The 15,892-nt window shown below is 45.5% G+C and overlaps 2 protein-coding genes across 2 annotated transcripts in view; one reads left to right on the top strand and one right to left on the bottom strand.

Moving 5' to 3' along the window:
- Positions 1-7,960: 7,960 nt before the first annotated feature.
- Positions 7,961-15,892, top strand: part of UBXN7 (UBX domain protein 7) — an 84,599-nt gene continuing 76,667 nt past the window's right edge. The window contains exon 1 of the mRNA XM_003806418.5: positions 7,961-8,519. Coding sequence (XP_003806466.2) covers positions 8,306-8,519 — 214 coding nt within the window. The 5' untranslated portion in view covers positions 7,961-8,305. The remainder of the gene's footprint in view (positions 8,520-15,892) is intronic.
- Positions 8,492-9,398, bottom strand: LOC103783245 (collagen alpha-1(I) chain). Its single transcript, XM_008953418.4, has one exon. It carries the CDS (start codon positions 9,227-9,229, stop codon positions 8,492-8,494), a length of 738 nt encoding a protein of 245 aa, XP_008951666.2. The 5' UTR covers positions 9,230-9,398.

Raw genomic sequence — 15,892 nt, 5'->3', positions numbered from 1 at the left:
AGACAGTCCTGGGAAAGTCAAGAGAATCAGAGGCAGAGCTGGAGCCCTGTGGTACCCGACGCAGGCCCTACCCTAGCTCACCTTGCTATTTAAGCTAGCTAAATTGCGTTTTCCCGACATAACATCCAATACCCTAAACAACTTAATGCCTGTCCCACAATATAATATGTCTTTTTGGTGGTAGCGATATTGGCCCACCTGAGAAGTGCTGAAAAATAACTGAAATATTTTTATTCTTTGAACTTTCTTTTTAAATACTAATTGCTATGCACATCACCTCCCCAAACTTTCTGTCAATTCATTTTGTCTGGGTTCAAATCCCAGTTTCACTTCTTACATTACAGATGTTTCTTTTTTTAATTTTTTTTTGAGACAGTCTCACTCTGTTGCCCAGGCTGGAGTGCAGCGGCGAGATCTCAGCTCACTGCAACCTCTGCCTCCCAGGTTCTAGTGATTCTCATGCCTCAGCCTCCTGAGTAGCTGGGACTACAGGTATGTGCTACCATGCCCAGCTAGTTTTTGCATTTTTGGTAGAGACGGGGTTTCACCATGTTGGCCAGGCTGGTCTCAAACTCTAGGCCTCAAGGGACCCACCTGCCTCAGCCTTCCAAAGTGCTGTGATAACAGGAGTGAACCACTGTGCCTGGCCAACAGATGTTTCTAATTTTAATGAAGTCAACTATTAGTCATTGCCCTTATGGTTTCTGATTTCGTGTCTTCTTTATAAAATCTTCCCCTTCCTCAAGCTGGACTTTCATGATCCACAACTTCAAGGCTGTCCAGTTATGTCGTGTTGTGTGGATGGCATTTCCTGGGATGCAGAGTGGACGGCATCCCCTTTAAGTTGTGCAAAGCAGTTCTATTAGAAATCACTAGAATAAGCCCCTATATTTTCTTGTGAAAGTTGTCAAGTTTCAGCCAGGTGCAGTGGCTCACGCCTGTAATCTCGGCACTTTGGGAGGCCGAGGTGGGCGGATCACCTGAGGTTGGGAGTTCAAGACCAGTCTGGCCAACATGGAGAAACCTGTCTCTGCTAAAAATACAAAATTAGCCAGGCATAGTGGCGCGTGTCTGTAATCCCAGCTACTCAGGAGGCTGAGGCGGGAGAATCACTTGAACCCAGGAGGCGGAGATTGTGGTGAGCCGAGACTGCACCGCTGCACTCCAGCCTGGGCGACGAGAGCCAAATTCCGTCCCCTCAACCCCCCCACCAAAAAAAAGAAAGTTGTCAAGTTTTGTTATTCTCACTTAAATCTTTCAGAAATATATAATGTATTTTTGTATCCGATTTGGGATTGGAACCCTATTTTACCTGGTCCTGGGTCACAGTGCATCCCTTCCTCCATTGGTTAGTCATGCCACTTCTGCCGCACTGTCTGTATATATTCGTGTCTGTTTGTGGACTCTCTATTCCGTACTGGATTTGTTCACTCCCTATCAATACCACACAGTGTGAGTAGTCTTAGTTACTACACCTTTATAATAATTTTTTTTTGAGACAGAGTCTTGTTCCTGTCACCCAGGCTAGAGTACAGTGGCTCAGTCTCGGCTCATTACAACTTCTGTCCCCCGGGCTCAAGTGATTCTCCTGCCTCAGCCTCCCAAGGAGCTGGCATTACAGGCACGTGCCAACCGCCCGCCCCCCCCCCCCCCACCAGCTAATTTTTGTATTTTTAGTAGAGACAGGGTTTCACCATGTTGGCCAGGCTGGTCTTGAGTTCCTGACCTCAAGAAGTCCGCCTGCCTTGTCCTCCCAAAGTGCTGGGATTACAGGTGTGAGCCACTGCGCCCGGCCTATAAAAATTCTTTTTTTTTTTTTTTCCCTTGTCTTGCGCTGTCGCCCAGGCTGGAGTACACTGGCGCGATCTCGGCTCACTGCAAGCTCCGCCTCCCGGGTTCAAGTGATTCTCCTGCCTCAGCCTCCCGAGTAGCTGGGACTACAGGCGGCCGCCAACGCGCCCGGCTAATTTTTTGTGTTTTTAATAGAGACGGGGTTTCACCGTGTTAGCCAGGATGGTCTCGATCTCCTGACCTCGTGATCCACCCGCCTCGGCCTCCCAAAGTGCCGGGATCACAGGCGTGAGCCACCGCGCCCAGCCTAAAAATTCTTAATACAAGGTAGGGCAAGACTTCCACAAGTCCTTTTACTTCAAAAGTGTTTTGATTATTGTTGACTCTTTACTCGTGAATTTAAAAATAACCTTACACAAATGCTTAGAAACTCTGTGGGATTTTGATTGAAATTACATTGAATTGGCCGGGTGCAGTGGGTCACGCCTGTGATCCCAGCACTTTGGGAGGCCGAGGCGGGCGGATCACCAGGTCAGGAGATCGAGACCATCCTGGCCAACACGGTGAAACCCCGTCTCTACTAAAAATACAAAAAATTAGCCGGGCATTGTGAGGGGCGCCTGTAGTCCCAGCTACTAGGGAGGCTGAGGCAGGAGAATGGCCTGAACTCGGGAGGCGGAGCTTGCAGTGAGCCGAGATGGCGCCACTGCACTCCAGCCTGGGCGACAGAGCGAGACTCCATCTCAAGGAAAAAAAAAAGAAATTACATTGAATTTGCTGACTAATATATGGAAAACTGGCATCTTTATAATATTGAGTCTTTCCATACATGAATATAGATTTTTTTTTTTTTTTTTTTTTGAGATAGGGTCCCACTCCATCTCCCAGGCTGGAGTGCAGTGGTGCAGTCATGGCTCAACCTCCTGGGCTCAAGTGATCCTCCCATCTTAGCCTCCCAGGTAGCTGGGACCACAGGCATGTGCCACCATGCCTGAATAATTAAAAAACAATTTCTTTTTTGTAGCAATGAGGTCTCACTATGTTGTCCGGGCTGGTCTCAAACACCTGACTCCAGGCAATGCTTCCACTTAGGCCTCCCAAAGTGTTGGGATTATAGGCGTGAACCAAGGCGCCTGGCCCCTGAATATAGGTTTTTAATTTACTGCCTATTCTTGTCTCACTGCCATGGTTAGAACCTCTAGAATAATATTGAGTAGACGTAATAATAGAACGCATTATTGTTACTGACTTTAAATGTCTAATTATTAACTATGATGCTGTTTACTCTGCATTTTTGGTAGATACATTTTATTAAATTAAGGAAGTTTCTTTATCTAGTTTGTTAAGGTTTTAAAAACATTTTGTGAATGGATGTGCATTTATATCAATGGTTTTCCTGTGTCTGATCAAATGAATCAAATAATTTCTCTTATTTAATTTGTTTTACTATGGTGAATTACATTGACAGAGGTGTTTTTTTTTTTTTTCTGGAGTTTCTGGTGTCCAGGCTGGAGTGTGCAGGGTGCAATTATAGCTCATTCAGCTTCAAACTCCTAGACAATTGGGCTCCAGTGGTCCTCCTACCTCAGCCTCCTGGGTAGCTGGGATTACAGGGGCGAGCAACTGTGCCATTTGTAAGAGCTTTTTACTGCAAAATTATGCTTGCATTCCTGAAGTAAACCCAATAAAAAAAAATATGTACATGTATGTGTGAATATGTGGATTTCTAAATTCTGATTTAATTTAAGATATCTGTTTCAGTAGCCATGAGTGAGGATGAATTCTCATTTATTATTTTGTTTGATTTGATTTCAAGGTTATGCTACCCTTATAGAATGAGCTATTTGTTCCCATTGTTCTTTATCTGGAAGCATTTGTATAAGTTTGGGATAATCTGTTTCTTAACTTTTTTGGTAGCAATCTCCTGTAAAATCACTGGGGTGTGGTCATTTGTGTGGCAGATTTCATTTTGTTAATGGTCATAAGTCTATGCATAGTTGAGTTCCATTTTGTTAATTATTTCTTCTAGGAAACTGTCATTTATCTGTTTCCTAATTCATCAGCATAAAATTATTCATAATATTCTCTTATTTTTCAAGCCACGGCTGTGTCTGCTATGTCTTTTTTTCATAATATTGTTTGTGTCTTTCTCTTTGTTCTTAATCTGTCAAAGGTTTTATTATTATTTATTTTTTTATTTTTTGAGATGGAGTCTCACTCTGTCACCCAGGCGGGAGTGCAATGGCACAATCTCGGCTCACTGCAACCTCTGCCTCCTGGGTTCAAGTGATTCTACTGCCTCAGCCTCCCAAGTAGCTGGGATTACAGGCGCCTGCCACCACGTCCAGCTAATTTTTGTATTTTTAGTAGAGACGGGGTTTCACCATGTTAGCCAGGCTGGTCTGGAACTCCTGACCTCAGGTGATCCACCCACCTCGGCCTCCCAAAGTGCTGGGCCTACAGGTGTGAGCTACCACACCTGGCCTGTCAAAGGTTTTAAATATTGTTATTTCAGAGAACCAGCTTTTGGTTTTATGAATCCTCTCTTCTGTATTTTGTATTCTATTTTATCAATTTCTGCTCTTTAGCATTTTTTCTTCACATTTTTCCTGTCATATTTCCTTGTTTGCTGAGTTGTTGTTCCTTTATTAACTTCTTGATTAAATGCTGAGCTACTTATTTTCCAGTCTTCTTCTCTAATATAACCAGTTAAGCTTATATATTCTCCTTTAGCTTCTGTTAAAACTCCATAAGTTTTGGGCCAGGCTCTGTGGCTCACCCTGTAATCCCAGCACTTTGGGAGGCTGAGACAGGTGGATCACTTGATGTCAGGAGTTCAAGACCAGCCTGACCAACATGGTGAAACCTTGTCTCTACTAAAAATACAAAAATTAGCTGGGCATGGTGGCCTGCTCCTGTAATCCCAGCTACTTGGGAGGCTGAGGCAGGAGAATCGCTTGAACCCAGGAGACAGAGGCTGCAGTGAGCCAAGATCCTGCCACTGCACTCCAGCCTGGGCGACAGAGAGAGACCCTGTCTCAAAAAACAAAACAAGATGAAACAAAAAAGACCCAAACAAACCAAAAAGCTCCTCAAGTTTTGGAATGTATTTCCATGACCATTCCATTTTACATTTGTGTCCATCAATTTCCTCTTTTCCATCCCGCTCTCTGCCCCGGGGCTGCCTGTGGGAACTACAAGGGGCTGCTTGCCGTGCCCTCTGTCTTCCATTTGGGTTCAGCCATTGGGGATTCCTGGCAGGAGACAGAAGAGGAGATCGAGGTCAGAGTATCTATGTCCCTGAGCTCCTCTCTGAGATTGCCTCAAGCTGCTTATTTATGTCCCTTGACAGAAGGTCATTGCTTCTTGCATGGTGGTTTGCTCTGCAAAAAAATCTCACTTGGGATTTCTCTAACTTCTCTCTGTTCTCATCTCTTTGGACGTATGGGTTGTGACAGTTCTACTGTTACTAGTATGAGATCCTCCACTGTTCCTTGTGATTTCCACATATCTTACCCAGGCTGGAGTGCAGTGGTGTCATCACGGCTCACTGCAGCCTCGACCACCTGGGCCCAAGTGATCCTCCCGCCTCAGCCTCCAGAGTAGGTGGGACTACAAGCTTGCACCACCGCACCTGGCTAATTAAACTTTTTTTTTCTTTTTTCAGAGATAGGGTCTCCCTATGTTGCCTAGGCTGGTCTCAAGCTCCTGGGCTCAAGTGATCCTCCTGTCTTGGCCTCCCAAAGTGCTGGGATCACAGGCATGAGCCACGACACCCATCCTTCATATTCATATTCTTTTTTTTTTTTTTTTTTTTTGAGACGGAGTCTCACTCTGTTGCCCAGGCTGGAGTGCAGTAGCTCAATCTTGGCTCACTGCAAACTTCACCTCCCAGGCTCAAGCGATTCTCCTGCTTCAGCCACACGAGTAGCTGGGATTACAGGCACGCACCATCACGCCCAGCTAATTTTGTATTTTTAGTAAAGATGGTGTTTCACCATGTTGGTCAGGAGGGTTTGGAGCTCCTGACCTCAGGTGATCCCCAGCCTCGGCCTCCCAAAGTGTTGGGATTACAGGTGTGAGCCACCGCACCTGGTCAGTCCTTCATATTCTTTAATAATCCAAAAAAGCTTTTCAAGGTTGTATTATTCATTACTTCTTTATTTATTTTTCCCAGTTCCCTGGTTATCCATAGAAACTGTCTCATTTTCTTCCCTTCTTTCCCCCCCTACCCCCGACCATGGAATCTTTTTGGCCACCTGTCTAATTTTCTTTTATCTTATTTTTTAATTTCTAAAAAAATGCCTTCTGGAGTTGTGGATGCTACAGACTTTATCACCTTTTCCTGCACTGTTAATCTAAATCATATCATTAAATCTGAATTATAAGATTTTGGAAATAAACCTGATAAACCTGCAGAGCTCATTACTGGCCTCTCCATCTGATGGAGGTACAGTAATCACTGTGTTTAGTTTTTGTAGTTAATGGTGTTATACCATTTTACGTGAAGCTTGATTTTGCATGGCTGGCTAGTGACTCAGCCTTTAGGATGAAGGGTTAGGGAGACAGAGGTAACACTTTCTTGATTTGGCTTTCTTCCCTTGCCTGTTTTTGCACCTCTGCATCAAATGTGAAGGAATCAGCTTCCGAAATTTATGACTGATCCCTGCCCTCCCTCAGCCCATCTAGAGAACTGCAGCAACCTGGAAGGCAGTGCCAGGACCAATCTGTCATTTAACTTAAAATACATTTTTTTTTTTTTGAGACGGAGTCTTGCTCTGTCACCCAGGCTGGAGCACAGTGGCATGATCTCGGCTCACTGCAACCTCTGCCTCCCGGGTTCAAGTGATTCTCCTGCCTCAGCCTCCCAAGTAGCTGGGATTACAGGTGCCCGCGCCACCACAGCGGCTAATTTTTGTATTTTTAGTAGAGACGGGGTTTCGCCATGTTGACCAGGCTGGTCTGGAACTCCTGACCTCGGGCGATCCGCCCGCCTCGGCCTCCCAAAGTGCTGGGATTACTGGAGTCTGCTTTCTTTTACATCAATCATATCTTCTTGAAACTACAGCCCGACTGGGTGTGGTGGCTCACGCCTGTAATCCCAACACTTTGGGAGGCCGAGGCGGGTGGATCACTTGAGGTCAGTAGTTTGAGACTAGCCTGCTCAACATGGTGAAACCTCGTCTCTATTAAAAATACAAAAATTAGCCAGGCGTGGTGGCGCGTGCCTGTAATCCCAGCTACTTGGGAGGCTGAGGCAGGAGAATCGCTTGAACCCGGGAGGCGGAGCTCTCAGTAAACTGAGATTGCACCAGTGCACTCCAGCCTGGGCGACAGAGCGAGACTCCCTGTCAAACAAAACAAAACAAAAAACTATACCCCTTGATTTGACACGGCTCTTTCTTAATTCTCCCCAGTAGCATGTTTACTCTTAGGATGTGTCAATTCTTCAGACAGCTCATCCCATCTTTTATTGGGCCATTTTCCTATGAAGATGCAAAATATGTGGGTGGAGGTTGGAAGGTGGGAGGCTAAAAGAAACGGAATCACATGGAATCTTTTAACTTTATGGGCAAGGTGGGGGATTATTAGATTTGAGCGCACCCCACTCATGTAACTGTTTTGCAAAATACTTAAAATTATTCAAGGAACACACGAATATCTTTTTTTTTTTTTTTTTTTTGAGATGGATTCTTGATATATTTCCCAGTCTGGTCTCGAACTCCTTGCCTCAAGCGATTCTCCCACCTCGGCCTTCCAAAGTGCTGGGATTACAGTCATGAGCCACCGCGCCCGGCCAATATTGTTTGTTTAAAAATAAAAAGATAAATAAGAAACTCGAAGTAAAGTCCGCTTTGACCATCGTCCCGATCGTTCTCTTCTCTGGAGGTAACCGTTACCAGCGTTTTGAGCACACTTTTCCAGTCTCCTTTCTATATGTTTTCTTTCCTCTACTGCATATACAGAGTTTCTTTTTATACAAATGACACCTCTTGGGGTCTCATTAAGACCCTAACGGGAGACGTGATGGCCAATTTATTTAAGGAAAGCAGACTAAACAATCGTTTATGAAAACCTATTGGGTGGCAACCCTGCGCTAAGTGCTTTCTTTGGCATGAAGGGTTCTGGTATTTCACTCGTCACAATCGGTTAGCTAAGCCATTAGTTTAGAGGCTGGGGGGCGAGTACGGGGAGAGTCGCTTCAAAGCGAGGAGGTAGGGTTTGCATTTTGATGGGACCTGCGGGAAACCTAATAGAGTGCGGTACAACCGCAAAACAGAAAAATGCTGTCATCGGCAGTTGGCTCTGTCAATAAAGCTTGCGAAGCTGAAATGCGAAGAACTATCTGCCGAGACCGAAGCTTCCTTCGGAATCTAGGAATCGACACCGCGCCTGCGAGGCTAGCCTTGGAGCCCGGAGAGGAAGGCACCAGCAATGGCAAAAAGGATGCACTGAGCAGGCAGCAACCGAGCAGCCAACCCGAGAGCTGGGAGCGCGCGGGCCCGGTGGGAAAATGCGCCTGCGCAGACCGCTGGGGGCGGGAGGGGCGGGGCTTGAGGGGCGGTCAATGCGCCTGCGCACACCGCACGGCGAGGTGGGGGAGGGCAGTCCGTGTGTGTCTGTGTTGTTGTTCGGCGGCGGCGGCGGCGGTAAGATGGCTGCCCACGGGGGCTCCGCGGCGTCCTCGGCGCTGAAGGGGTTAATTCAACAGTTCACCACCATTACCGGTAAGAGACGCGGTTACCGGAAGGTGGAGAGTGGGGTCCGGAGCGGGCAGCGGGTCTGCCCCGGGCTTCCCCTTACCTTCAGGCATTCCTCCTTCGGGCTTTACCCACAGCTCCCGTCCTCCCTCCTGAGGAAGAGGCGACGACGGCGTCGGGGTCTCCGGGTTCAGGCGGGAGACAGCCCCCCCCCGCTCCCGATACCCTCGTTCTCTGTCTCCTAGTAGTGTGGAGGGAGATCCCCCAACCCCCCGCCAGCCCAGACCTGGGAATGGGCCGAGTCCGTCCGCCCCCGCCGGCCCGGGGACCCGGGGGCGGGAGGAGTGGGGGGCCGCACCCGGGCCACCGCCCTCCTCCTCCTCCTTCATCATCTTCCCTTCTCTGTGCAGCCCTGCGGTGCGGTGCGTCTCCTCACCTCCTTTTTTCCCTTCTTCCCCGGCCAGGTCATTCTGCCCCGGTCCCCGGCCTGCCCTTCCCCTTTCTGGGCCCCTCGGAGCCATCGCCGTGGCCCTGGCGGGTTCGGGCCCTCCCGTCTTCACGGCAAGGCCGGTGGGTTCGGCCGTGCCTTTACACTTCACGGGGGACAGGCCGCCAGAAGCGGGGGGTGCTGAGGAGGACCTCAGGGACTGAGGCTTTGAGGGAAGAATGAGGGGGAACCCCCAAGCTGAATAGGGGAGGCCTGGAAGAATCCAGGGTGGCGTTTCCCACCTCCCCATAATAAAATCATAAAGACGGAGACGATGGCGCCGGGGCCTCCTGCTGATAAGATAGGGATGGCGGCAGAAACTTCTTTGAGAGAAAATCTGTTTCTGGGTGTCGGTATCCCCGAAACCCTAGGCCTAGGTTGTTCTCTCCCTTAGGACCCCTGCGAAGGGCACACGCAGATCCTCTTACCGCCTGGAGGAAAGGCCCTAAAGCCATTCTATGAATTCTCTCTGTCTTGTTTCTCTCTGATGGTGCTGAACTTTTCTTGCATGAGTTATTAGAGGGCGGAGCAAATGATGAAGTTCTCTGTGGAGTGATTTGAGAGAAGAGTACTCCAATGTGCCTGAGTGTAATTTTGCCGTTCTAGTTTGTCATTTTGGAAGGAGGTCAGAATGTTAGTTCCCTCTCTCAACGGATCTATACTTTATCTCGTAATTTGTTAGATGCGGAGAATGTTTCCACTGTTAATGTTCCTAGAGTTTAACGTGCAATATCTGGTTAAGTAAAATTTTATATTGTTTTAACTACTACAGGTTGTATACTAGTTACCGTTTTATATTAAAGCTAGTTTTATTTTTTTGCTTTGCAATGATAACGAGATATTTGACGCATTGTTATCTAGCTTGTGGGCATGGAACATCAGGTCAAAGTTAGTAAAGTAAAATTTGTAATAAAATTGGGGTGAGGAGTTGCATGATAACTTCTCTTAATATTTTTAAACTTTGTGATTGGATTATTGAAGATATAAAGGATTGGATTATTATATTAAATATGTAAAGGATTTCCTAATGTCTGACAAATCATTGCTATGGAGAAGATTATTGTGTATATAAGTTAGTGTTGCTGCATTATGCTTATATAGAAAAATCTTTGCAGTGAATCTGATAGAGAAGTGAATATCATTATTAATCCTTTAGATTTCCTAGAGATGGTTTATGATGCCACTTGGGCCTGGCGCGGTGTCTCACGCCTGTAATCCTAGCAGTTTGGGAGACGGAGGCTGGAGATTCACATGGGGCGAGGAGTTGCAGACCAGCCTGGGCAAAACATAGTGAGGCCCCATCTCTACAGAAATAAGAAAATGAGCTGGATGTAGTGGCACCGACATGTAGTCCCAGCTACTGGGGAGGCTGAGGTGGGAGGATTGCTTGAGCCTAGGAGTTCAAGGCTGCGGTGAGTAGATCATACCACTGTGCTCCATCCCTGGCAACAGAGCAAGATCATTTCTCAAAAAGAAAAAAAAAAGCCACTTATTATTATTATTATTATTATTATTTTAAGACACAGTCTCGCTGTGTCGCCCAGGTTGGAGTGCAGATCTCCCAGGCATGATCTTGGCTCACTGCAACCTCCACCTCCCGGGTTCAAGCGATTCTCCTGTCTCAGCCTCCCGAGTAGCTGGGACTACAAGCACCTGTCACCAGGCCCGGCTAATTTTTGTATTTTTAGTAGAGGCGGGGTTTCATCATGTTGGCCTGGCTGGTCTTGAACTCCTGTCCTCAAATGATCCACTCACCTCAGCCTCCCAAAGTGCTAGGATTACAGGCGTGAGCCACCGCGCCTGGCCCTAAAAGCCACTTAATTAATTTTCAGTTTCTTATGCTAATTACTACTCTTCCCAAACTCTGATTGGTTTAACGCCACATTACTTCTTCTGTTGCAACATTTTTATTAGGTACACACAAAAACCGAAGTGTGGTGAGTTGAATTGACTCACTTAATTGCTTTAATTCTGTTTCTGTTAGTCTACGTAGCTTGATTGCTGGATCAAGTTGGAGTCCCTCAATCAGTAGACAGTGGTATCTGGAGATCTACAGAGGGAAAATACCTTTGAGTGTTCTTCAAATATTGTGAATTTCTATTGATAATTTTTGGGATTCTTTTTACAAGATAGTGATTAACCGTTAGAAACACATGATTGATTTCTTTTTGCCTTTTTTACATGTCTTAAAAATTTTTTGGGGTTCTCTCCACATACGTTTTAATCGTAGTGTTTATAATTAAAAGGTATTTTATATTTATTTTAGTGACCTTAATAGCTTATGCTCTGATTTCACAAAGGTTTTACTTGGAAGCTCAATATTCTTGTAAAAACAAATGCATCATCAAAAATGTGAGTCCTTACTTTTTAGGCAGGAGCAAAAAAAAGAAAAAATAAAAATAAATGTGAGTCTTATCTTTTTTTGGCATTTAGAAATAGAACGGAAAATTGAAAGATTTTAGAAAAGTCTTATTTCTTACTGAATAGAACAGATCTCTCTCTGATTCAGTGAGTATGAAATAATGACTGATTTTTTTTTTTTTTTTGAGACGGAGTCTCGCTCTGTCACCCAGGCTGGAGTGCAGTGGCGTGGTGTTGGCTCACTGCAAGCTCTGCCTCCCAGGTTCACACCATTCTCCTACCTCAGCCTCCCAAGTAGCTGGGACCACAGGCGCCTGCCACCACGCCTGGCTAATTTTTTGTATTTTTAGTAGAGACGGGGTTTCACCGTGTTAGCTGGGATGGTCTCGATCTCCTGACCTCGTGATCCGCCTGCCTTGGCCTCCCAGAGTGCTGGGATTACAGGTGTGAGCCACCGCGCCTGGCCTAATGACTGATTTTTGATTTTTTTTTTTTTTTTTTTTTTTTAAGAGATGGAGGTCTCCTCTCTTTGTTGCCCAAGCTGTTCTCCAGTTTCTGGGCTCAGCCATCCTCTTGCCTCAGCCCTCCCAGTAACTGGGGCTACAGGTGCACATCACTGTGCCTGGTTCAGTAATGGCTGATTTAAAAATATTATTAAAAAGACAATATCATAAAAACTTTTTTTTTTTTTTTTTGAGATGGACTGGGTCTCACACTGCCACCCAGACTAGAGTGCAGTGGTGTGATCACGGCTCACTGCAGCCTCTAGGGTAACTTTCTTTATTTTTTGTGGAGATGGGGTCTCACTTTGTTGTGCAGGCTGGTCTTGAACTCCTGGGCTCAAGCAATCCACCCACCTTGGCCTCCGAAAGTGCTGGGATTACAGGCGTGGGACACTGCACCTGGCTGAAATAATTTTGATAAAAGGGAAAAGAACTAATTCTTCTCACAACAGCAATATTTATTTTACATATTATCTTCCACTTCTTGTTTATATGCTTATTTTTACATTGTGGATCATAGTATATACAATTTCTGAGATTTCTTTTTCTTTTTTTTTCTTTTTTTTTTTTTAAAGACGGTCTTGTTCTGTCACCCAGGCTGGAGTACAGTGGCACAATTATAGCTTGCTGCATCCTTTACCGCCTGGGCTCAAGTGATTCTCCTGCCTCAGCCTCCAGAGCAGTTACAACTACAGGCATGTGCCACCATGCCCAGCTAAAATACACGGTTCTGAAATTTTCACTTAACATTATGCTACAAACCTTTTTTGCATGGTCAGACTGATAAGCAGGTAGCCAAGAGAAGTGATGACCTTTGAAGTAACCACACTGAGAAGCTGTATACAGTATGGTTTACCATTGATGCTTGCTTTTTGTTTGTTTTTGTTTTCGACAGAATTTCACTCCGTCACCCAGGCTGGAGTGCAGTGGCGTGATTTCGGCTCACTGCTGTCTCCGCCTCCTGGGTTCAAGCAGTTCTCCTGCTTCAGCCTCCCCAATAGCTGGGATTACAGGCTCAAGCTACCATGCCCGTCTGATTTTTGTATTTTTAGTAGAGATGGAGTTTCACCATGTTGGGCAAGCTGGTCTCAAACTGACCTCAAGTGATCTGCCCACCTCAGCCTCCCAAAGTGCTGGTATTATGGGCGTGAGCCACTGCAACTGGCCCCACTGATGCTTTCTGTGTCATTTAAAGCTACATAAGAAAACCAGTCTTGTTACTTTTATAGTCATTCCACATTTTACAATACTACTGTTTGATCTTCTCTGATATTTATCATACATGGCTTTGAATTACTGTTGAAAACTCAGAAGTCATATCAATTCTCAAAACATGAAGGAAAAATATGCGACTGGATCTATTCTGAAAGAGCAATTTTTAAAAATGTTTTGAAGCCAGGTGCGGTGGCTCACGCCTGTAATCCCAGGCACTTTGGGAGGCCAAGGCGGGTGGATCACCGGAGGTCAGGAGCTTGAGACCAGTCTGGCCAACCTGGTGAAACCCTGTCTTTCCTAAAAATACAAAAATTAGCTGGGCATGGTGGTGCACGCCTGTAGTGCCAGCTACCCAGGAGGCTGAGGCAGGAGAATCTCGTGAACCCAGGAGACGGAGGTTGCAGTGAGCCGAGATCCAGCCACTGCACTCCAGCCTGGGCGACAGAGCGAGACTCTGTCTCCAATTTAGTATATGTGCTGCTGAAGCGAGCACAGAGCGAGACCCTGTCTCAAAAAAAGAAAAAGTAAATAAAAGTAAAAATGTTTTGAGCCATGGCAGTATTCCATTAGCACCAACTTTGGGCTGACATCCACCACGCATATACACTGGTGCACATGTGTAATCAGAATAATTCATGGAGTGAAGGTGAGGGATACATAGACACTATAGAACAGGTGAAAAATAAACTAGCAGTCTAAGGACAAATGTGAGGGCATAGAAAGTGGAGGCTAAGAAGAGTACAAGAGGTTACTGGTACGGAAATTCATAGAGCTTTGTGCATAGTGGCAATCACATACTTGAGAAAATTATAGAACCTCAGTTGTAGAAGAGACCTTAATCTTTCAGATGGTTGATGAGTGCATATTTATTATAAAAATTAGGGGCTGTCATGTTTGTGGTATTTAACTTTATGGCCAATTTCCATTCATGTTCTTTTTTTTTTTTTTGAGACAGAGTCTCACTCTGTGGCCCAGGCTGGAGTGCAAAGGTACGATCTTGGCTCACTGCAGCCTCCACCTCCCGGGTTCAAGCAATTCTCCTGTCTCAGCCTCCTGAGTAGCTGGGATTACAGGCATGCGCCACCACGCCCGGCTCATTTTGTATTTTTAGTAGAGACGGGGTTTCTCCATTTTGGTCAGGCTGGTCTCGAACTCCCGACCTCAGGTGATCCTCCTGCTTCGACCTCCCAAAGTGCTGGGATTACCGGTGTGAACCACCGCGCCTGGCCTCATTCATATGCTTTTGTACAGAACATTTCCTTTCTCTTGGGTTAATATTAAAATATGAGTAAGTTCTCTGTGTCTGGAAAGGTGGTCACAGTATTATAGATGTTAAGAGAAAACTTCAGGAATTTTAAGAATAGTTTCAATAGGGAATACATTTCAGAATTTCTTTTTTTTTTTTTTTTTGAGACGAAGTCTTATCCTGTCACCCAGGCTGGAGTGCAGTGCTGTGATCTTGGCTCATTGCAACCTCCGCCTCCCCAGTTCAAGTGATTCTCCTGCCTCAGCCTCCTGAGCAGCTGGGACCACAGATGCGCGTCACCACACCCAGCTAAATTTTTTGTATTTTTAATGGAGATGGGGTTTCATCTTGTTGGCGAGGCTGGTCTCAAACTCTTGACCTCAGGTGATCCACCCACCTCAGCCTCCCAAAGCGCTGGGATTACAGGCTTGAGCCACCATGCCTGGCTGAAGTTTCAGAAATTTAAGGGAGGTAATTTTGAGTTGCGAATGGAATCTTACTAGTAGATTCATTTATTGGTAGACTGCTATGTGCCAGGCATGGTTCACATCTTAAGGATACAACTGTGAGCAAGGCGTGGTGTCTGTCCTCAGAAAGCTTAAAGGTTAACAGGAATAGAGACACATGAATAAGTATTAGAACACAGTGAGAGAATGGTAAGCAGCTAATACTGGAGCACAAAAGAGGGAGGTCAAGAAAACCTTCCCAGAATAAATACTTTTTTATCTAAAATCTGGAAGATGTTTCTTGCAGGAGAAACATGCAGAGACTTGGAGGAGAATTGGGCAGACATGTATACAGACAGAGATGAGAGGGGAGACAATCGGTTTAGGGAATTGATAATTCCAAATGAGTAAAGCACAGCTAGTGCAATAAATGGACCTCAAGAGATAAATGGGAGATTGGGTTGGGCCTTATAAGCCATGTTAAAAAAAATCTTGTCTTTATTCTGAGAATAGTGGGGAGTCGAGTTTTAATTAGAGGAGTGAGACTGGGCACTGTGGCTCACACCTATAATTCCCGCACTTTGGGAGGCTGAGGTGGGAGGCCTGGAGCTTGAGATCAGCCTAGGCAACATAGTGAGACCCCATCTCTACAAAATGTATTAAAATTTTATTTATTAAAAAAGGAGTTACATCTGATTTGACTTTTTTTTTTTTTTTTTTTAAAGAAAGAGTTACTTGGCTATAATGGAGAAGAGATAGGCACAGAGATCAGTAGAAGGCTGTTATATTAACCCAAGAAATATAGTGGTGTCCTGAAAAAAGTTAGTGGCGGAGAAGTGGACTCCGAAAGGTATGGGAAGAAATCAGAGTCAAAATGAAGTTTAGGATTCTGTTTTGGACACCTAGGTATGTAACAGTGCTATTTATGAAGGTATGGAATAGCAGAAAGGTGTGGGGAGAAGATGGTTAGCTCAGTTTTGGATAAGTTAAGGTGCTGCTAATAGGACTTCCAGATGGAGCTGTTCAAGCAGATGAATATTTGGGTCTAGAAAGAAGAGTGAGAAATCTGTCATATTCATGGCAGTTAAAGTTATAAAAATGGGGCTAGGTGCGGTGGTTCACACCTGGAATCCCAGCACTTT

The sequence above is a fragment of the Pan paniscus genome, chromosome 2 (genome assembly GCF_029289425.2).
Source record: "Pan paniscus chromosome 2, NHGRI_mPanPan1-v2.0_pri, whole genome shotgun sequence".
In the NCBI taxonomy this organism is placed as follows: Eukaryota; Metazoa; Chordata; class Mammalia; order Primates; family Hominidae; genus Pan; species Pan paniscus.
Note: the sequence above shows the minus strand (reverse complement) of the source record. Positions and strands in the feature narration are given on the sequence as shown.